At 47.0% G+C, this 22,979-nt stretch overlaps 1 protein-coding gene across 10 annotated transcripts; it reads left to right on the top strand.

Annotated features, from left to right (window-relative positions):
- The first annotated feature begins 1,238 nt into the window (after nt 1-1,238).
- Nucleotides 1,239-22,268, top strand: LOC114595023 (uncharacterized). Of its 10 annotated transcripts, none has more exons than XM_077926651.1 (8): nt 1,699-1,940; nt 2,761-2,835; nt 10,429-10,731; nt 14,671-14,746; nt 15,019-15,104; nt 15,842-15,968; nt 16,556-19,372; nt 20,975-22,268. In XM_077926651.1, the coding sequence occupies exons 4-7, from the start codon at nt 14,686-14,688 to the stop codon at nt 18,055-18,057; spliced, it is 1,776 nt and encodes a 591-aa protein (XP_077782777.1). In that variant the 5' UTR covers nt 1,699-1,940; nt 2,761-2,835; nt 10,429-10,731; nt 14,671-14,685; the 3' UTR covers nt 18,058-19,372; nt 20,975-22,268. The 10 variants fall into 10 exon arrangements, with proteins under 10 accessions (XP_077782776.1, XP_077782777.1, XP_077782779.1 ...); XM_077926652.1 differs by lacking the exon at nt 1,699-1,940 and adding an exon at nt 2,046-2,144; XM_077926650.1 differs by lacking the exons at nt 1,699-1,940; nt 10,429-10,731 and adding an exon at nt 1,239-1,412.
- Nucleotides 22,269-22,979: the final 711 nt, after the last annotated feature.

Genomic DNA, 22,979 nt, shown 5'->3' with positions numbered 1-22,979 from the left:
GCTCATAGTGGTGAGGAGGAAAGTTCCCCCACAATATCTGCTTTATATACATTATTTACACAATGGGCTGCACGTGATTGGCTAATTCTGGGATTCTCCTGTGGACCAATCAGTTTCTGGATTCACGTCCACCTGGAGCTGGATTGGGTGGCTCCTGCGGACCAATCATACTGCTGCATTGTTCTAGGACCAATCAGACTGCTGCATTTAGGATTCTATTCAACTCAGTACATAACAGGCAGAGAGAGGGAGGGTGTCCGCCCATGCAGGGCTCTCTCAGGGCATCTGCCCTTTCTGCCCGCTCCAGGTCTGGGGTGCGCGGTGGCTCCTTGAAGCCTCACCATCCCCTCGCTGGGGAGGAACAGGGGAGACCCCGAAGCTCCAGAGGCGCAGCCGAGACAGGGTGAACGGGGGAGAAGCTGTTCCAGGGGAGGTGGAGGGTAGATCTGCCCCTGGGCGGAGGAAGCGAGCTGAGGGTTGGCTCCTTGCCCAGCAGCGCAGAGGGACCATTCTGACCTCCAGACTCAGCTCCTGTCCGCCCAGCCCAGACCCCGTGAAGAGCCGGGGCGACAGAGGACTCCAGTTGGGGCGACACCCAGAGCGAGGCTGGGCTGGAGTCTAGCAGCAAAGGGGGCTTTCAGCCTTGAGTGCCCCCCTTTTGGCCCCTTCCCTTGACAGCTGCGGCCCCCCTGATGTTTCTGGACCAACCTCCCACCCCCGATGCAGAGCCTAGGAAGGGGGCTGGGGGGCATAGCTGCCAACCATCCCTTTTTTGGCGGGACAGTCCCTTATCCCAGTGCCGTGCCCCGCTGCTGTCCCTTATTGATGATGTCCCTAAAATTTCAAAGGAAGCAGCTCCTCTCCCTCCCTCCCTGCCGGCCAGGGAGGAGGGAGGCTCCAACTGTGTTGCTTGGCTGCGTTGCTCACCCAATAAGGAGTCTAAGAACGACTGGAGGGTGGAGCTTGCCTGCCTTGTGCCCATCAAATCGGCTGCGTTGCCTGGGGACTCGCCTTTGCTCAGCGCCAGCGGTGTAGCGTGGGTTGTCAGCACCCGGGGCAAGGCAAGTAATTTGCGCCCCCTAACCTGTGGATTTGCGCCCCCTAACCCGTGGATTTGCGCCCCTAACCCGTGGATTTGCCCTAACCCCAGATATTGCGCCCGGTGTGGCCGGCCCCCCCTGCACCCCCCACGCTACGCCACTGCTCAGCGCTTCCCAGCGGAGTGGGGACGGTGGTTTTCCTTGCTGTATCCCCTTTGCCGGGTTGCTGCGCTGTGGGAACCACCCCTTGAGGCTTCCTTTGGCTGCTGGCTGGGCTTTCTGCCTTTGGCTCGGAGGGGCTCAGAAGTCGAAGATACCTGTGGCCCTTGGGAAATCCCTTCTTTTGGCTGCTGGTCCCTTCTTTTCCAATCTGTAAGTTGACAGCTATGCTGAGGGGGGTCAGCCCGAAGAGCCCCCCTCGGTGCCTGCCTGGCTGCGGCCTGAGTCGGGGGGGGGCGCCCCTCTCCTCGGCGGGGACGCGCTTTGGGGCCGCGTGAGCGCGCAGGGGGACTTCTGGCGGGGAGGGCGCGCGCCCTGCTACCTGGAGGCGCCTGCTCGGCCCCGGCTGCCTTGCCGAGCCCAGGTCCGCATCCTCGGCGGGCGAGACCCGGAGGAGGAGAGGGGAGGCTCCGCGGGGCAGCCTGGCCCGGGGGAAGCGGCGGAGGAGAGGCCTGCGCGACCCCCAGCCCGCCTGCAGGGCGCTCTCCCTCTCCCCAGCCCCCTTGCTCAGGGGTGGGGCTGGGCTCCGCTTTCCCCCTCCGGCCCCCAGGCTCCCCCCAAACGAGGGACCAGCTGGGCGCGCCCGGCGGGGCAAGGGTTAAGAGCAGCTGAGCCCCATTCCTAGAGAGGACAGGACAGGAAGGGGCGGGTCTTCCGGAGGCGCCCCTCTTGTCTCCTCCGGTGAGTCTCCCCCTCTTCCCTGGCTCGGCCTTGGGGGTCCGGGGGGGCTGCTCAGCTGGGGGCCTCTCCCCCCCCCCCCGACCAGGCGAGGGGTCCTGCCATTGGGGGAAGGAGGGGGGCAGATAAGCCCCCTTCAGGTGGGGGGGGGGGACAAGGCCCTGGGGGGCCGGGCGGAAACCGGGGGGCGTCAAAGAAACGCAGCAAGTGAGAACTTGGGGGGGGGGAGCCCAGCCCCTCTTCAGGCTGCTGCTGCCTTGGGGGACCCCGGGATGCAGGGGGGCGTGTCGTGCGAGGGGCCTCTGCCCCCCCCCCTTGGCCCAGGCGGGGAGGGGGCTGTGGGTCAGGGGGAGCCCGGGATGCAGGGGGGCGGGGAGGGGGCTGTGGGTCAGGGGGAGCCCGGGATGCAGGGGGTCCTGCGGTGGGGCGGGGGCTGCTCAGCTCGAGGCCTCTGCCCCCCCCTTGGCCCAGGCGGGGAGGGGGCTGTGGGTCAGGGGGAGCCCGGGATGCAGGGGGTCCTGCCGTGGGGCGGGGGCTGCTCAGCTCGAGGCCTCTGCCCCCCCCCCTTGGCCCAGGCGGGGAGGGGGCTGTGGGTCAGGGGGAGCCCAGCCCCTCCTCGGGGTGCTGCTGCCTTGGGGACCCCAGGCATCTCCGCCTGGAGGGCGAGCCAGCATCCCCTGGGATCCCTCCCTCAGACGGGGGGGGGGTGCAGGAGGACCCCCAAGCATCTATGGCTCTGGGGGTTATGCAATGGGACATCACCATTGCAGTTATTATTATTATTATTATTATTATTATTATTATTAACCTTCTCTTCCCCCAGAGTTCCCAGGGCAGATTGCAACATTAAAACTATACTTCAAACAGATTTTTAAAAGCTTGCTGTCACAGGCAGAAGGTGAGTCTTACTTGCTTTTTAGCAGCGTTCTTTTGCCCCACCTAATCATCATCATTATCATCATCATAGATTTATATTCCCCCCCCCCCCGCCTGACCACATTTTCCAGGCATTCTGGGCAGCTTCCAACAAATGAAAACACAGAAAGGCTACCTGAAGACGTACTTTGGACTGGCCCTGTTAGCCCTTGGGGGGGGGGGTGACCAGACAAGCATTGGGCCCTCAGAAAAAAGAGAAAGGAGCCCTTGAGGACGTTGGGGATTCCAGGTGCTGGAAAATAAGACAGAAGCAGGAAGGAAATGGGCCCTGAAGTGGGGGTGGGAGACAAAGAGAGAGCAACTCTTGAGGGTCCCCAGCTTAAGACCCCCAACTGTGGGCCAGTGACCACTTCCCAGGCCCTGGCCCTGGCTGAAGGTTTCCTCCTGAGTCAGGCGGAGGAGAGAAAGCAGGCAGAGCAGCAGGTGAGAGAGACTTTCCCCTGGAAACTCCCAAGCGGCTCAGAACTGTCAGTGTTTGTAAAAAGCGAAAGCAAAAAGGGTTCTGACCTCCCTTTGTTTTTGTTTCTTTCTTTGTTTTTTTGTTTTGAAAATGATATTTATTACTTTTCCAACAATTTAAACACAACACTACAAAGAAAGAAAAAAAGAACAGAACAATACAATACAATACAAAAGCACTACATAACATTGACACATTAAACTAACAAAACCAAACAAAAACAGTTTAAAACACATCAAACAATTTCAGTATCTTATCTTTCATTCACTTATTTCCACAACCTCCTCACACCTCCCTTTTTGTATTCCACTTCTATTAGTTGTTTCAGCTATTCCTTTCCATCTTCCTCTGTTTTCTATCCTATAATTATCTTAACACATTCTAATCTTATTTTCCCTTTAATATTCTATTAATCTATTTATACTTAATTCCTTATAACATTTCTACTAAAGCCATATACCTTCATTCCAACATTTTTCTAACATTCATTAATTTTACAGTATTTCTGTAAATAGTCTTTAAACTTTTTCCAGTCTTCTTCCACCGACTCTTCTCCCTGGTCTCGGATTCTGCCAGTCATTTCCGCCAGTTCCATATAGTCCATCAACTTCATCTGCCATTCTTCCCTGGTGGGTAAATCTTGTGTCTTCCAATATTTCGCGATGAGTATTCTTGCTGCTGTTGTTGCATACATTAAAAAAGTTCTTTCCTTCTTTAGCACCAATTGGCCGACCATGCCCAGGAGAAAGGCCTCTGGTTTCTTCAGGAAGGTATATTTAAATACCTTTTTCAATTCATTATATATCATTTCCCAGAAAGCCTTAATCCTAGGGCACGTCCACCAAAGGTGAAAGAAAGTACCTTCAGTCTCATTACATTTCCAACATTTATTGTCGGGCAAATGGTAAATTTTGGCAAGCTTGACTAGTGTCATGTACCACCTATAAATCATTTTCATTAAATTTTCTCTTAGGGCATTACATGCCGTGAATTTCATACCTGTGGTCCATAACTGTTCCCAGTCAGCCATCATTATGTTGTGTTCAACATCTTGTGCCCATTTAATCATAGCTGATTTCACCGTTTCATCCTGAGTGTTCCATTTCAACAGCAAGTTATACATTCTTGACAAATTCTTGATTTTTGGATCTAACAAGTCTGTTTCCAATTTTGATTTTTCCACCTGGAAACCAACTTTTTTGTCCAATTTGTATGCCTCCATTATTTGGTAATAATGGAGCCAATCTCGCACTTTGTTTTTCAATTTTTCAAAGCTCTGCAATTTTATTCTGTCTCCATCTTGTTCCAGAATTTCCCAATATTTCGGCCATTTGGCCTCCATATTGAGTTTTTTCTGTGACTTCGCTTCCATCGGTGACAACCATCTTGCGGTTTTCTTTTCTAACAAATCCTTATATCTTATCCAAACATTAAACAATGCTTTTCTAACAATATGATTTTTAAACGCTTTATGTGCTTTTACCTTATCGTACCACAAATATGCATGCCAACCAAATGCATTATTGAAACCTTCTAGATCCAACACTTCAGTGTTTTCAAGAAGCAGCCATTCTCTCAGCCAGCAAAAAGCAGCTGATTCATAATAAAGTTTAAGAGACCTCCCTTTGTCTCTTCAGCCTGGTCCTTGGACCCTTGTCTGCACAAAAGAGTCCACGAGAATATCCTTGCAGAGTTTTTTGTTTTTTAAAAAAATGATATTTATTGAAAGTTTAAAATTACAGAAGAAAGTGTAAAAAAAGAGAAAAAGAGATTAAACAATACAAGTCAATACATATAAAAAAGAAAAGAAAAAAAGAACAAAACACACAATACATCAAGACCAAAAACAAAAGCAAAAAAGTTAAAAATAGATCCAATATTTCCATATCTTTGTCTTTCATTAACTTGTTTCATCGACCTCCTCACACCTCCCTTTTTTGTATTCTAGGTATTCATAATTTCAGCAAATCCTTTCCATCTTTCACTATTTTCTGTCATTTAATTGTCTTAATTTATTTTAACCTTATCTTACCATAAAAAACCCTAAAACTTAAAACTTATTTGTACATAACTCCTTATAACATTTCTACTAAAGCCATATAGTTTCATTCCAACATTTTTCTAACACTCATAAATTTTTCAATATTTCTCTAAATAAATTTTTTAAACTTTCTTCCAATCTTCATCCACCGTCTCTTCACCCTGGTCTCGGGTTCTGTCAGTCTTTTCTATCCATTCCATCTAGTCCATCAACCTGGTGATCTTATGTCCGAGGCTCTTAACTCTTTTCCATGTCCCTTCTGCAGATCTTCTTCATATTTATCCCTACACTTTACTTTGCCTTCTGCTGATCTTGTTCTTAATTTCCTTCCTTTGTCACTGAGGAGTAGATCTCGGGGAGACTCCAACCTAACAATGTCTTTATCCCTTCTCAACAGGTCAGTCCATTCTCCATAGACAGGGCCAAAATCCAAAAAATAATTCAAAGCATGTTTCAAAGTCCCTCCAAAGTTAAAGGCCCTCGCCACTCCAATCTCCCCCTGGCCCAAAACCAGATTCCAAAGGCCAGAACATCCCTGCATAAGGGGATCTTTCCAACTTTCCTTCTCCAATCCAAGCAGGACTCCATCTCTCCAAATCTGGCTTTCTCCAGATTCGGTCTTCAAAAGCAACAGCTTATGCTCATACAAGGCCGAGGCTTTCTCCACTTGTATTACTTGAGGTTCAACAACAACCTCCTCCTTTGTCTTCTCCACAGCTTGCCATGTCAAAGCAGATTCCTGGGTCGGTTCCTGAGTAGTTTCTTTATAAGTATTCACTTTTTGTCCCAAATCAATCCTTTTTTGTCCAAAATTGCCAATGCTAGTAGTCATCGCATCCGTCTTCTCATGAAGCTGTTCCAATAAAGCACTTGTCTTGCAAAAAGCAATCAATAAGGCTTCTTCTGTCCACATTCTTGTCCAAGGTCAGTCTAATTCTCACGGTCTTTAATCTCTACAGCTGGAGAATTCCCCAGCTCCACTCCTGCAACAGTTTCAAGAGCTCCCTCTAGGGGAAACAATTTCTATTTGTATCCGTCTTTTTAAAAGCAGGTCCAGCAACAAAGTTAATTTCGATTTTGAGATATTTTGCTCCTTTCAAGTGCAAAAGGAAACATTGGAATCAATATGCTTCTCTTGTTTAACTATCTGTCAACATACCGTAAATTTCGCTCTATAACACGCAGATTTTTTCTCCTAAAAAGTAAGGTGAAATGTCTGTGCGTGTTATTGAGCGAATGTGTGGTCCCTGGAGCTGACTCTCCGGAGCAAAGGGGCAAAATAGGCAAAAATCAGGCAAAAATAAGATTGGGTGGGCGGGCGGAGGGAAGAGGGAAGGCGGAAGCTGTTGCTTTCCTGCATTCTGCCTCAGGGTCTTACTGCCCACCCGCTTCTGTTGCTGCGTTTGCTCAAACTCAACAAAGAGCAGGGAATCCCCTGCCCTCCTGGCAAGCAGAGGGTTAAGGAAATGATCGAGTCCTTCCGTGCAGGCTCCAGCCCACCACCTCCTCCTCTCCGTGCTCTAGGGACTCGCAGGCATCCGAAAAACACGCAAGTGGGAGAGAGAGAGAGAGAGAGAGAGAGAGAGAGAGAGAGAGAGGGCTGGCTTGGGTGGGGTGGAGGGGGGGGACTTTTGCTTTACAATGGTAGGTTTCTCATTTCTTTTCCAAAAGCAGAGAGCCCTGCCCCCAGGCCCCCTCCAAATTACAGCTTCTCCAAGCAATGTACTGCTGGAGGGAGACAGTATGCTTGTTTGGAAGAGAAACCCTGCTTCCCTGCTCGTAAGTAACAGCAGGCTGGATTGCAGAGTGAGACATGGAAATCTCTGGGTTTATATGCTGTATATCAAATATCTTAATCTATACTTTCTAACGCGGCAGGTAAATCAGAATCTCCTGAGCCAGGAGGATTACAGCATCTCTCCTCTCCCCTTCATTAAAAGCCTAATACTCTTCTTTGAAGAAGTATAACGTGAGAATGTTTTTTATATATATTTTTTAAAGTTCATTTCCTCATTGTGCGCTATACACTGATAATTGCTGCCACAATAACAATTGATTGAAAATGGAATTTAGTCGCCCCCCCCCCCCATAGAGAGCTGTTCTTCAAACGTTTAGCCTTAATACAGTGGCTGATGTAATACCCTTCTGCTTCACTAGGCATTTTATATAGGGACATTAAAATTGATTTTCTACATATTGGCAGATGAAAAAAAGTGTGTTACATGCCCTATTGCCCAAAAGTGTGCAAGCACAGAGCAAAGGTTGCAGTGACAGAGGTGGCCAAAAAAGAAATACCGTAAATAAAAAAGAAATCATACTTCGTATATCCTGTCTGTTTTTTCCTTAATAGGGACTTTTATAAGCATGGATCCACAGGATCTTTGCACTGGGTCACCCCAAATTCACCATCAGAGAACATAGCATGTCCATGGCTACAGCCTGCACCAAAAAAATCACGCACCCACTGTTGCCTAGGGTCGCAGTGGTGCAAAAACGTGGTTACAAAGCATGGATCCACATGGATCCTCAGGATTTTTGCATTGGGCTACTCCAAACTCACTGTCAGATCACATGTCTGTGGCCACAGCATGAACCACAAAAATCATACATCCACTGTTTCATTTAGAATATTTTTTTTTCTTGTTTTCCTCCTCTAAAAACTATGTGCGTGTTATGGTCTGGTGCGTGTTATAGAGCGAAAAATACGGTACGTTTTATTCACAGTCAATGAACTCTCCCAATACGTCGCTCCCTGGCAGCCCGTTCCCAGGTTCAAAATGGTGGTAATTTATCTTTCTTCACTCTCTCTCCTGCAGGCTTAAACAATCTAAAGTTTCCCCCTCTTCTCCTGCTTCCAAGGGGGTTTAGTAATTTTAGCTGATGGAGGTTTAATCCTTTACAAAAGACTTTCCAGACTTTAACTTGCAATGTCTTTGCTTCAATCTATTTACAAAAGCGGAAGGCGGACTTCCTGTTTGGAACCTTCCTGCTTCGGTGCCAAATTAAAGATGTTTAGTAATCCAATTTTCTGTTCTATTCACGGGTAGTTGTTTAAAGTCCAATTGTCCACAGGAAAAAGTCAGCGCTCTCCGGCAACAGCAATGCGGCTTCACTTCGTGAAAAAAGCAATTGATTCGAAGCACCGCGCCGCTCACCCCACGTCGCTCCGGATCCCCGAAACCGGGTTTCCCCGCGAGTAGGGGAGGCGCAAAAGGTGCCAGCCGAATCCCACGTCCACAGGCTTCTCCCGCCTGTGATTTTTTGTGGGTCCCTGCCTTCGCCGTGGCGGTCCAGACCCTGTATCCTTGCAGAGTTTTATTCTTAAAAGTCTTTGTGCAAAACACGACTGAACAACTATACACACCAGCACCAACCAACCCAAACACCAGCCTCAGCCTCAGCAACAAACTAACATTTCTCACTTATATATACAACTTGGTGCAGACCGCTGAGTCATGCTGACCCAGCTTGATTCGCATTAAAGAAACAGCGGCCATTTTAGCCGTGACACCCCTTCTGTTTCTTAAATGCGAAAAACCCCAACAGAAACAATGCATACATACATTATATACATAAACCCAGTTTTGTCATCAATTCATTATGGCATGATGCTGGCAAAGGCTTGGTAAACAAATCAGCAATATTATCTTGTGATTGACAATACTCCAGTTTGATTACCCCATTCTGTACACAATCTCTAACATTCGCATGACGGATAGCAATATGTTTTGATGCGGATTTCATTATTTCCGAGCCCGCTAATGCAATGCACGATTGGCTATCTTCATACACTTGGATAGGCAAATCTACTTTGCAATCTAGATCTTTTAGTATCTGTATAAACCACATGATTTCATTGCATGCTAGCGACAGGCTCCCGTATTCTGCCTCACAGGATGAGGTCGCAACAAATCCTTGTTTCTTTGACCTCCACCCAATTATGGAATTGGCAAACATCATAACCATTCCACTCGTAGATTTTCTGGTAGCTACACAGCTTCCCCAGTCCGCATCAACAAATACTTTTAGTTTTTCGTCTTGTGTACTAGATATCTTCAAACATACATTTAATGTCCCCTTTAAATATCTGATAAGCCTTTTCAAAGCACACCAATCAGCAGTACTGGCTTTAGATACACGTTGGCTCAGGACATTTGTAGCACATGCAATGTCTGGCCTTGACCACTGGCTTAAATACAACAGTGATCCTATTTTTGAGTGATACAACTCAGGCTGATCAAATTCATCATCACACACTGTCTTTGGGAAGTCTGGTGTCATGGGAGTCTGAACTGGCTTGCAGTTTTCAGTGCCAAACTGCTCTATTAAATGAAGAATTTTCTCTTTCTGGCTCAATAGGAAGCTTCCATCAGCTTCCTGCCTTACTTCTTCTCCCAAGTAATTGCTTACAGGCCCCAAGGCTTTAAGCTTAAACCTCTTTTCCAGTTGACTTGTGAGCTTCTGGATCTCATCTGTGGAACTCCCTGCTACAAGCAAATAATCAACAAAGACTAAGAGCCTTAGATATTTGTTGCCTGTCCCCTTGGTGTACAGGCATAGATCAGCCACACTCCTTTTAAAACCAAGTTTTACAAGGGCTTCGTTTAAACACTGGTTCCAACACCTTCCACTTTGTTTGAGACCGTAAACAGCCTTTCTCAAACGCCAGACTGCACCATTTTCCTCTTCAAACCCAGGGGGTTGTCTCATTAACACTTCATGGTCTAAATTTGCATGCAGATATGCAGCATCAACATCAAAATGGTGCACTGCTAGTTGTCTTACAGCAGCAATGGAAAGCATTAAGTGAAAAATTTCACTCTTTACAGTGGGAGAAAACACTTCATCATAACTCTCCCCTTTAATCTGAGTGAACCCTCTGGCTACTAATCTGGCTCGAAAACGTGGTTCCCCAGTTGCAAGGGTTTTCCTTTTATAAACCCACTTGCATGACACCACTCTGCCACCCGGTGGCGGCATTATGACCTCAAACACTTTGTTACATTTAAAAGAACCCTTTCCTCCTTTTTTCCGCTTTTTACAAACACTGACAGGTTATGGGCCCAGTGTTTCTGAGCATGTGCAGAGTGCAAAACGACTGACAGCATCTGAGCAGGGAGCTGGTGAGTCCTGGTGGTGTATGAAGCCAGTGGCTGTGGGTTGGAGCAGTTGGTGGCAAGCTGTAACTGCAGCGACGCAGGAGCAGCTAGGATCTGAGAATCAGGAAAGCACTCCGTGTCGGCTACTGGAACAGTTTGAACTGCTAGAGGACCACAGTAGGCGACTCACAGAGCGGTTACACCAGTTGCAGAGCCAGGCTGGACCTGAGGGTCAACAGAGGCAGCAGCTAGAAGCCGGTGAGTGCCAGCCAGGACCATCTAGTGGGACTCTAAAGAGAGAGTCAGGAGAGCTTGCTGGAGGCCCCACAGAAGGGGCTCAGCAAACACCAGCAGAGATGGCAGATTTCCAGTCTTCCCAAGTTGTAAATATTGGGGGAGGGATCCCTTTTGAACTTCTCTCAGAAAGCAACTGGCTGAGTTGGTCAATTAAAATGCAGCAGTTGTTAAGGAGAGATGGACTATGGGACTGTGTTGAAACTGAGGTTTTGAGACGGGACTCTGCTGAGAAAAAACGGCTGGATGAAAGGGCCCGTGCCCAAATTATGCTGTTTTTGAGCAACTCTCAGTTATTGCATGTAGCAAATGCCAGCACAGCGTTTGAGTGCTGGAATTTATTAAGGGCAATACATGTCAGAGAAACTACCGATTGCTACCGTGGAGGGGCAAGGGAGGTATGGCGGTGGGGGCAGATGTAATAGGCGAAGGGGATCGAGATACGGATATGCTCGTACCCCTTCCAATCTGTGCCCCATCCCGAGGGACGAGGGTAGGGTGAGCAAGGATTACTCACCTCCGTCACTGGTGCTGTGCAATGCCAGGTCTATAGGCAACAAAACCGCCACCCTGCGAGATTTCTTTACCTCGCAGGGGGTCGACCTGGCTTGTGTGACAGAGACCTGGGTGCGCGAAGGGGAAACTGTCGCCTTACGAGAGATGGCGCCCCCGGGTTTCTCCGTCCTCCACCAGTCGCGGACTGTGGGCCGGGGGGGAGGGGTGGCATTATTAATCCAGGAAGATTGTCCTTTCGGGGCTCTACCATCGCCATTGATCCCCGGCATTGAATGTGTTGGCCTAGTGTGGGGCTCCGAGGTGAGCTTGGCTGTCTGGCTGGTGTACCAGCCACCTAGCGCACCAGCAGCCACCCTGTCAGGCCTATTGGAGGCGGTGGCCGACTGGGCCTTGGAGTTCCCTAACCTATTGGTATTGGGGGACTTCAGCATCCATGCTGATGCCACTCCCTCCTCACAGGCTCTGGACCTGGTATCTTCCATGGCGACACTAGGGCTCTCCCAGTTTGTTTCGGGCCCCACACAACAAGCAGGCCACATGCTGGATTTGATCTTTGGCGTCGGTATACATGTGATCATGTCTCCTTCGATGAAGGTGCCATGGTCTGATCACTACGCTCTGAAAGCCAGGATTGACTTTCCACCCCCACCCTGCTTAGGTGGCGAGCCAATTTGGGCTCGCCCGCAGAGGCTGATGGACCCTGATAGATTCTGTCAAGCCTTGCAGGACCTTGCTCCCCCTGGCGACTCATTGACTGAGCTTGTTGAGGGCTGGAATACCCAGCTCCTGGCAGCCATCAATGAGATCGCACCTAAGCGCCCTCTGCGACCCCGCAGAAACCAGGCTCCCTGGTTTACCGAGGAGCTCCGGAAAATGAAGCAGGACCTCAGACGGCTAGAGCGAGTATGGCGGGGTGCCCATGACGGAGCCTCAAGAACATCTTAAAGGGCTTTTATGAAAACCTATGAGATGGCGTGAAGGCTGCTAAGAAGTCTTACTTCTCGGCCTCCATTGCATCCGCTAGCTCTCGCCCAGCGCAATTATTTAGTATAATCAGGTCTTTAACATCCCTTGAGGGACAGCCAAATTTAAGTAACAATTTGGCACACAGCTGTGAGGCATTTGCGAGCTTTTTTGCAGATAAGGTCTTGTTGCTCCGCCATGACCTCCCTGCCAATTTGGATACAATAAAGGAACTGGAGGCCCCTCGACTGTCCTCGGGTCCAGTATTGGACCACTTTGACCGGATATCCCCAGCCGATGTGGACAGACTCCTCCGAGCTGGAAAGCCCACCACCTGTCCTCTCGACCCGTGCCCGTCTTGGCTGATTAGAGCGTGTCCAGACGAGGTGCGGGCCCCCCTGGGGGATATCATCAATTTGTTCCATGGCACAGGGACATTCCTAGGGGAACTGAAGGAGGCAGTGGTGCGCCCGCTCTTAAAGAAAACATCATTAGATCCTTTAGATCTATCCACTTACCGCCCGGTTTCGAATCTTCCGTTCCTGGGTAAGGTGATTGAGAGAGCGGTTGCTGAACAGCTTGGTAGGTTTCTGGATGAAACATCGGCTCTGGATCCATTCCAGTCCGGCTTCCGCGCTGGTCATGGGACCAAGACGGCTCTGGTTGCCCTAACAGATGATCTTCGTAGACAGCTGGATCGAGGCGGGTCGGGGCTGCTGATTCTTCTAGATCTGTCAGCAGCTTTCGACATGGTTGATCACGAACTCCTGGACCACCGCCTTGCCGACGTGGGGATCCAGGGCACAGTCCTTCAATGGCTGCGCTCGTTTCTCTCTGGTCGGGGACAGAGGGTGGAGCTTGGGGGGGAATTGTCATCGCGCCACTCCTTGGTGTGTGGAGTACCTCAGGGTGCGATACTCTCCCCGATGCTTTTCAACATCTTTATGCGCCCCCTTGCCCAGCTTGTCCGGAGTTTTGGGCTGGGTTGCCATCAGTATGCCGATGACACCCAACTCTATCTGTTGATGGATGGCCATCCTGACTCGGCCCCAGACACACTGACCAGATGTCTGGAAGCTGTGGCTGGATGGTTACGTGGGAGCCGGATGAAGTTAAAACCTTCGAAGACAGAGGTCCTCTGGCTGGGACGGGATGATATGGGATTGAGGGGGCAACTCCCATCTCTTGCAGGGGTGCAATTAGTGCCAGCACCGTCTGTTAAGAGTTTGGGTGTAATCTTCGACAGCTCCCTTTCCATGGAGGCGCAGATTGCAGCTATAACAAAGGCGGCATTTTTCCATCTCCGGCAAGCTAAGCAGTTGGCTCCTTACCTCTCTCGCCCTGACCTAGCCCTGTGATCCACGCGACGGTCACCTCCAGACTGGATTATTGTAACTCGCTCTACGTGGGGCTGCCCTTGAGACTGACCCAGAAACTCCAGCGGGTGCAGAATGCCGCGGCGAGACTCCTTATGGGGTCTTCGCTGCGAGATCACATTCACCCGGTGCTATACCAGCTGCACTGGCTCCCGGTGGAGTACAGGATCAGGTTTAAGGTGCTGGTTTTAGTGCTCACTTCGGCAGCACATATACTAAATAAGGTGCTGGTTTTAACCTTTAAAGCCCTATACGGCCTAGGACCCTCGTACCTACGGGACCGCCTCTCCTGGTATGCCCCACAGAGAAACTTACGGTCTTCAAATAAAAACATCTTGAAGGTCCCAGGCCACAGAGAAGTTAGGCTGGCCTCAACTAGAGCCAGGGCTTTTTCGGCTGTGGCTCCGATCTGGTGGAACACTCTGTCCCAAGAGACCAGGGCCCTGCAGGACTTGACATCTTTCCACAGGGCCTGCAAGACAGAGCTGTTCCACCAGGCCTTTGGCAAGGGCACAGCCTGACTCCCTCCCTCGGCAATCTTCGCGGACCTCTGGCCCAATGGTTGCCAGTGGCTTGATTTGAATTAATTTTATAATGAATGATTTTAGAGTGTTGTTTGGGCTGTACTTTTGTACTGTTTTATTGTTGTTAGCCGCCCTGAGCCCAGCTAGGGCTGGGGAGGGCGGGATATAAATAAAATTTTGTATTATTATTATTGTTTGACCAAACTGCGGGAAGTAGTGGAGGACAGAGGTGCCTGGCGTGCTCTGGTCCATGGGGTCACGAAGAGTCGGACACGACTAAACAACTAAACAACAACATTATTATTATTATTATTATTATTATTATTATTATTATTATTATTATTAAACTGCAGGAACTATAATTAGAGATATAATGAGAGATAATCTCCCAAACTGCTCTTCTAATGGCTCACCGTCTTTTGGGAAGCAAGGGATGAGATCTGCTCCCCTAAAGTGTTGGTCATTCCTTTTCTAATCCCTCTCCGTATTCTCTGTTTTGTTCCTTGTTGCTCTTTCCGGGAAAGGATCTGTTTGCAGAAATGGACCCAGATTCCTCTGAGACACAGAGGTCTCCGTTGGACACCAGAGGGAGACCACTGGGTAAAGAGGAAGGAGTTTTTCTTCTCATTCTGTGGATCTTGAAACTATCTGTGGGTTCTGTTCATCTTTGGGGGGGGGAAGCACTTGGGGCCGAGAGCGCCAAGGAGGGGAGATGTATTTTGACCCAAAGGAAGTTTGAAATGAGTACAAATGTCTAAATGCACTTTGCAAGAAAGACTTTTTCTAAGGCCCATCTGTAGCCTGAAATGCGCTGCTGAAGCTCTGAGAGACGCAGGAGCTGATGGCTTCCCTTTGACTTTTGTCTCTCACAGGTGACCGAAGGATGCCCCCCAGACCTCCTCATCCATCTTTTCATGAGAACGGAGGAGAAGCAGCAGCAGCTGTGGAAACAGATCTGGTATGGGGAAAGAGCTTTGTGGGGAAAGAGTCAGAGGAGTGGGGCAGCCAGGGAGCCTCTGGGCCGGAAAGAATTTCTCCTCCTCTTGGCTTCTGTCAAAGCCTCGGTCCTGATCAAAGATGGAAAATGCCATTCGAAAAGGTTTATGTGCTGACAGGAATGAAGAGCCATCTCTCCTTAACTGGGCTTCGGAATGTCACTATTTTTATGATTTATCAGTAGCTGCAGTTATATTTCTATATTGATCTAATCAGGCTTCTAAGCAGTTGAGAAGCTTCCAAGAAGTTGAGAAGCCATAGCAAACAGTGGCCGGGATTCACCTCAGCAGCCCCATCAGCTGCACAAGGGGAATCCCCCTCCTCCCCCTCTCTGTGCCCCCATGAGCCCCTTGAAGTTGGCTGTAGGGCAGAGGGAGGGTCCCATCGCCCCCCAAGCATCGCACAGCGGGAGTAGAGAAGGGAGCATTCTGTCTGGCAGACAGGAATACTTCCACAGACAGAATAATTTGAAGAACAGCATGCGGAGTTCCACCCATTCACACAAAGATTAATACCCATCATTAGAATGCACAGTAAAATAAATCAACTGAAATGCTAAAATAGGCATCCAGACCTAAAATGTGCAGCAAAATAATCCCATGAAAAGAACACAACAAGGAATGGGCAGAAAACAACTGAGCAATGTATAGTGGATAATCTATGCTGTCTCAGAAGAGGACCTTTTCCCTTTTCCTTCAGGGTCCTCTGGGCTTTGAAGATGTCGCTGTGTATTTCACAGAGGAGGAGTGGGCGTTGCTGGATCCTGACCAGAGAGCTCTGCATAAGGAAGTCATGGAGGAGAATCGTAGGATTGTGGACTCTCTCAGTAAGGATTCCTGCTGGACTATAATATATGTTTTGAAATACACCCACCCACCCATACCCAGAGACCCCTACCTCCACCTGTGAGAATCCTGCAATATTTTGATGGCGCTTGACAGCATCTGGGATTCTCCTTCCCCCAGTTCACCTTGAATCTACTGTTCTGTCTGCGAATATTCTTGCCCCACATATGCCTTTTTAAACCATGACCAAGCTGGTCTGAGCTGCCCAGACCTTCTGGAATGTAACTTTCTGTGTGGTGGCAGAAGAAGTAGCAGCTTCTGTGAGGTTTTCTGTTTTTGCTTCGGTCACTTTCTGGTTGACCAAAGAGACAACTGGCCTTGCAGATGGAGGAGATTCCATGATTAGGCCAAACAAGATCCTTCCTGGAAGATGCCAGGCTGTTTGAATCTCAGGTTCCCATCAATCTGTGTGTCATTGACAGTCAACAAAGGCAGTGAACTCTGTAGTAAGTCCTCAGATCTAAGTCCCTTCCGTTCTTCATCTATCACAAACATTCATTAGCAGTCTTCCATAATTTGGGGCTCTATTTCTTCCTGAGGCTCTAATCAGTTTCTCTCTTTGATGCAGGTGCTGATGGATTGAAAATTATGAACAAGGGGAACCGTGACAACATTCACACACTGGGGAAATTGTATAAATATTTGGAGTGTGGAGAGAGTTATAGTCTGAGCTCCCATTCTACTTCCCATAAAATATATCCTCCTGGGAAAAATCGTTATCGGTACTTGGAAGATGGTAAGACATTTCGTCAGAAGACATTTCTCACCTTCCCTAAAATAAGTCACAGCAGGGAGAAACCCCATCAGTGTTTGGAATGTGGGAAGAGGTTCAGTCACAGGGCTGCGCTCAAGGCCCATCAAAGAATTCATACAGGAGAGAAACCATATCAGTGCTTGGAATGTGGGAAGAGCTTCAGTCAGAAAGCTAAGCTCAAGGCCCATCAAAGAATTCATACAGGGGAGAAACCATATCAGTGCTTGGAATGTGAAAAGAGCTTCCCTTGCAAGAATAGTCTCACTTTCCATCAAAGAATTCATACAGGAGAGAAACCATACAAGTGCTTGGAATGTGGGAAGAGCTTCAGTCAGAAAGCTAAGCTCAAGGCCCATCAAAGAATTCATACAGGGGAGAAACCATATCAGTGCTTGGAATGTGCAAAGAGCTTCAGGCAGAAAGTTCACCTCACATCCCATCAAAGTATTCATACAGGGGAGAAACCATATCAGTGCTTGGAATGTGGGAAGAATTTTAGTCGGAAGGATACCCTTACTTCACATGAAAGAAATCACCGAGTGGAGAAACCATATAAATGCTTGGAATGTGGAAGGAGCTTCGTTAGGGGCTGCCAGCTCACTTCCCATCAAACAATTCACACTGGGGAGAAACCCCATCAATGCTTAGAATGTGGGAAGAGCTTCACTTGCAAGAATAGCCTCACTTTCCATCAAAGAATTCACACTGGGGAGAAACCCCATCAGTGCTTAGAATGTGGGAAGAGCTTCACTCGCAAGAATAGTCTCACTTTCCATCAAAGAATTCATGCAGGGGAGAAACCATATCAGTGCTTGGAGTGTGGGAAGAGCTTCAGGGAGAAAGCTAAGCTCACAGATCATCAAAGAATTCATACAGGGGAGAAACCATATCAGTGCTTGGAGTGTGGGAAGAGATTCAGTCAAAAGAATAGTCTCACTTTCCATCAAAAAATTCATACAGGGGAGAAACCCTATAAATGCTTGGAATGTGGAAAGAGCTTCAGGCAGAAAGCTAAGCTCACAGATCACCAAAGAAATCATACAGGGGAGAAACCATATCAGTGCTTGGAATGTGGAAAGAATTTTAGTCGGAAGGATACCCTTACTTCACATGAAAGAATTCACAGAGGAGAGAAACCATATAAATGCTTTGAATGTGGACGGAGCTTCATTACGGGCTGCCATCTCACTTCCCATCAAAGAATTCACACTGGAGAGAAACCCCATCAGTGCTTAGAATGTGGGAAGAGCTTCAGTCAAAAGAATAGTCTCACTTCCCATCAAAGAATTCACAGCAGGGAGAATCATCTTATTTGAAGATGGGTCTTCTATCTCCTCTCAATCTCCTCTTTTCCAGACTAAGCCTATCCAGCTCCTTCTATCGTTCCTTAAAAGGCTAGGTTTCCAAATGTTTGATTATATTGGTCACCGTTCTCTGCACAGATTCCAACTTCTCAATATCCTCCTTCGATTGTGACATCCAGAATTGAGCACAGGACTCCAGGTGTGGTCTGACCAAGGCAGAAAGGAACATAGTATTTCTTCCCATGACCTGGACATTAGACGCCTGTTGATATAGCCTAAAACAGCATTAGCTTATTTTGCTACTGACTCACATTGTTGACTCATGTTAAGCTTTTGGTGTCCTAAGACCCTTAGATCCTTTTCACATGTGCTGCTGGCAAGTGTGGTGTTTCCCATAGAATCATAGAATTGTAGAGGTCTAATGGTCTTAGTGGACCACAAGCTAAGCATGAGTCAACCGTCTGATGGCATCCAGTATGGAATGTGTGCCTCCGTTTTTTAGCATTTTTAGTTGTCTAAAAATGCTGAATGCTAGATGACACAACCTTGATGGCAGAAAGTGAGGAGGAATTAAAGAACCTTTTAATGAGGGTGAAAGAGGAGAGCGCAAAATATGGTCTGAAGGAGAGCACAAAATATGGTCTGAACCAGCCTCTGGTTTTCGGACAAAAGTTTTCTTAAGCACTTTCTTTAACTCAGTATATATCATTCCCCAGAACGCTTTCACCACTCCACAGGACCACCACAAAAGCAATGACAAGCATAGACAGCATCTTAAAAAGCAGAGACATCACCTTGCCAACAAAGGTCCGTATAGTTAAAGCTATGGTTTTCCCAGTAGTGATGTATGGAAGTGAGAGCTGGACCATATAGAAGGCTGATCGCCGCAGAATGGATGCTTTTGAATTAGAAGAAGAAGAAGAAGAAGAAGAAGAAGAAGAAGAAGAAGAAGAAGAAGAAAAGTTTGAATTTGATATCTCGCCTTTCACTCCCTTTAAGGAGTCTCAAAGCGGCTCACATTCTCCTTTCCCTTCCTCCCCCACAACAAACACTCTGTGAGGGGAGTGGGGCTGAGAGACTTCAAAGAAGTGTGACTAGCCCAAGGTCACCCAGCAGCTGCATGTGGAGGAGCGGAGACGCAAACCCGGTTCCCCAGATTACGAGACTACCGCTCTTAACCACTACACCACACTGGCTCTCCAACACTGGAATTATGGTGTTGGAGGAGACTCTTGAGAGTCCCGTGGACTGCAAGAAGATCCAACCTCTCCATTCTGAAGGAAATTAGCCCTGAGTGCTCACTGGAAGGACAGATCGTGAAGCTGAGGCTTCAAGACTTTGTTTTTTTTTTTTTTATAAAAATTTTTTATTGGTTTTACAGTATTTTTTAAAAGAAACAAACACACACTGAAAATGACAAACATACACGTATAGTTTCAAACATATTTTCATAAACCTCTTTTCCTGGACTTCCCCATACCCCCCCTCTCTGCATCCCAATGTCCATAATTCAACTAGCAACTCCCCATTGTTACATTCCATTCTCTATCATCTTAATCCTCTTTTATAATTCTGACCTTATATCCCTGTACCCCTTTATTTCTGGAAACCAAACATTTTAACATTCATTAAGTTTATAGTAGTCCTTAAGATAACTCTTAAATTTTGTCCATTCTTCTTCCACTGTCTCTTTTCGTTGGTCACGGATTCTGCCTGTCATCTCGGCCAATGTCATATACTCCATCACTTTCATCTGCCATTCTTCTAAAGTGGGTAGATCTTGTGTCTTCCAATACTTTGCGATGAGTATTCTTGCTGCTGTTGAGGCGTACATGAAGAAAGTTCTATCCCTCTTTGCCACCGATTGGCCGACAATGCCCAGGAGGAAGACCTCTGGTTTTTTAGGAAAGGTACATTTAAGTACTTTTTTAATTTCATTATAGATCATTTCCCAGAAGGCCTTAATCTTCGGGCATGTCCACCAAAGGTGGTAGAAGGTACCTTCAGTCTCTTTACACTTCCAACATTTGTTATCGGGCAGATGATAAATTTTTGCCAGCTTGACTGGGGTCATGTACCACCTGTAAATCATTTTCATTATGTTTTCTCTTAAGGCATTACATGCCGTAAACTTAACACCGGTGGTCCATAACTGTTCCCAGTCAGCAAACATAATGTCATGACCAATATCTTGTGCCCATTTAATCATAGCTGATTTCACCATTTCATCCTGTGTATTCCATTTCAGCAACAAGTTATACATTCTTGATAAATTCTTAGTGTTGGGTTCTAGCAGTTCAATCTCTAGTTTTGATTTTTCCACCTGAAAGCCAATTTTCCTGTCCTGTTTGAAAAGCTCCATTATTTGGTAATATTGAAGCCAGTTTTGTACTTTATGTTTCAATTTGTCATAGCTTTGTAATTTCCACTTATCTCCATCCTGTTCCAAAATTTCCCAATACTTCGGCCATCCGACCTCCATATTGAGTTTCTTTACTGCTTTAGCCTCGACTGGTGACACCCATCTAGGGGTTTTGTTTTCCAACAGATCTTTATATCTCATCCATACATTAAACAATGCTTTTCTAACAATATGATTTTTAAAGGCACTATGCTGCTTAATTTTGTCATACCATAAATATGCATGCCAACCAAAAACATTGTTAAAACCTTCCAGATCCAAAATGTCTGTATTCTCGAGGAGCATCCATTCCTTCAGCCAGCAAAAAGCTGCTGCCTCATAGTACAATTTTAAGTCCGGCAGGGCAAACCCCCCTCTTTCTTTAGCATCTGTCAATATCTTAAATTTAATTCTGGGCTTTTTGCCCTGCCAGACAAATTTCGAAATATCTTTCTGCCACCTCTTAAAACAGTCCATCTTGTCAAGAATCTGCAAGGTCTGAAACAAAAACAACATTCTAGGCATGAGGCTTCAAGACTTTGGCCACCTCATGAGAAGAGAAGACTCCCTGGAAAAGACCCTGATGTTGGGAAAGATTGCGGGCACAAGGAGAAGGGGACGACAGAGGACGAGATGGTGGGACAGTGTTCTCGCAGCTACCAGCATGAGTTTGACCAAACTGCAGGAGGCAGTGGAAGACAGGAGGGCCTGGCGTTCTCTGGTCCAGGGGGTCACGAAGAGGCGGACACGACTAAACGACTAAACAACAAGCAGTCTCTGCTCTTTTTGCCTTCCCTGGGAGGAAGGTGGAGTGGATGTCTGAAACTCAATGTCAAACTGAAACTCAATCCAGATAAGACTGAGGCAGTTAGTGGGTGGTGCCCTAGACCAGATGGGTGGGAGATGGCCTGCTCTTTAAAAAAATTAAATTGGTTTTACATAAAGTTATACACAATAACTGTAACCTTTCCAAAACATACAAAATATCAAGGTTCTTTCAAACCTTCAGACCTTCCCCCACATGGGTTCCAGTTCTGAAGATGTTTTCCCTTTTCCCTGCATCTTTTACCATTATCCATCTCTCATGTAACCATCGTAACCAAAGTTCAGTTCACATTACAAGTGTCCTTGTATCCCTGCCCATGATTTTAACTGTCTACAGTGGTCTTTCAAGTGAACAATAAAATTATTCCAGTCTTTTAAAAATACTTGTTCTTCCTGGTTTCTGATCTTTCCCCTTAGTCTCGCCATTTCTGCGCATTCCATCAGTTTGGTCTGCCGCTCTTCTTTAGTCGGTACTTCACCTTCTTTCCATCTCTGGGCCAAAAACATTCCTGCTGCCGTCATTGCGAACGTAAACAGTCTCTTATTTCCTTTGGTAATTCATCACATATATTATATTATAACACAGAAGCCTCTGGTTTTCTGAGAAAGGGTGAGGGGAGAGACTCCATCAGGCATGGCCTCCTTCCACCTGCCTTGCCCACCCTCCGCTTCTCAATGTGTATTGTATTGTTTTGTCTACTGTGGCTTGCCGTTGTTTTATTGATTATAGTTTAGATATTATTGTAACTGCTGAGTGGATTTCTGTTTAACTTTTATATGTTATTATTATGTTATACTACTCTAATTAATTGTTGAATGTTGCTATTTTGATGTAGGCTGCCTATTTTAAAGTTATGTTTTATTATCACATTTTTGCATTGCATTAGATTGTTAGAAGATGTACATTTTCTGTTTCTTCAGCTTGTAAACCGCCTTGAGTATTGTAAGATAGAAAGGCGGTATACAAATTAAAATTGATGATGTTGATGATGACAAAGGTTTTCTTAAACGCTTTCATTAATTCAGTATATATCATTTCCCAGAACGCTTTTACCACTCCACAGGACCATCACATATGATAAAAGGTACCTTCTTTCCTTTTACATTTCCAGTACAAATTTGAGCTGGTTCCATACATTTTTGCAATTTTACTCAGTGTTAGGTACCAACAGTACATCATTTTCATATAGGTTTCTTTCAACGGAACAGCAAGCCATAAACTTCATATCCTCATTCCATAACTTTTCCCATGATAGAAATTGTATATTTTAACCAAAGTCTCTTGCCCATCACTGATTTAACTTCATCATTTTAGTATACCATTCTAGGGAGATGGCCTGCTCTTGATGGGGTGACACTTCCTCTGAAGGAGCAGCTTCATAGCTTGGGGGTCTTCCTGGATCCTTTGCTGTCACTCAAGACTCAGGTGGCCTCCGTGGCCCAGAGTGTCTTCCATCAGCTTCGGCTGGTGGCCCAACTACGCCCCTGTCTGGACAGGGATCAGCTAACTACTGTTGTCTATGCTCTGGCAACCTCAAGGTTAGATTACTGCAATGCGTTACACGTTGGGCTGCCTCTGAAGAGTTTTAGGGCAGCAGCTGAAGAAGGAACAAAAAGGGTTTTCTTGTGTGAGTTTCTTGTGGCTGTTTAGCTGCTCTCTCTGTGCAAAGGTCAGAGGGGGCAGGGCTTCTGTTGAGGTAGGTGATTA

Source organism: Podarcis muralis, chromosome 3, assembly GCF_964188315.1.
Source record: "Podarcis muralis chromosome 3, rPodMur119.hap1.1, whole genome shotgun sequence".
Taxonomy (NCBI): domain Eukaryota; kingdom Metazoa; phylum Chordata; class Lepidosauria; order Squamata; family Lacertidae; genus Podarcis; species Podarcis muralis.
The sequence above is the reverse complement of the archived record's forward strand: the minus strand, read 5'-3'. Positions and strand labels throughout refer to the sequence as shown.

Coding starts and splice junctions, on each gene's coding strand:
- LOC114595023 (XM_077926646.1), top strand. CDS start 3,135: ATGGGCCCTGAAGTGGGGGTGGGAGACAAAGAGAGAGCAACTCTTGAG. Junction 15,105..15,841: donor CAGCTGTGGAAACAGATCTG/GTATGGGGAAAG, acceptor CTTTTCCTTCAG/GGTCCTCTGGGCTTTGAAGA. Junction 15,969..16,555: donor TAGGATTGTGGACTCTCTCA/GTAAGGATTCCT, acceptor TCTTTGATGCAG/GTGCTGATGGATTGAAAATT.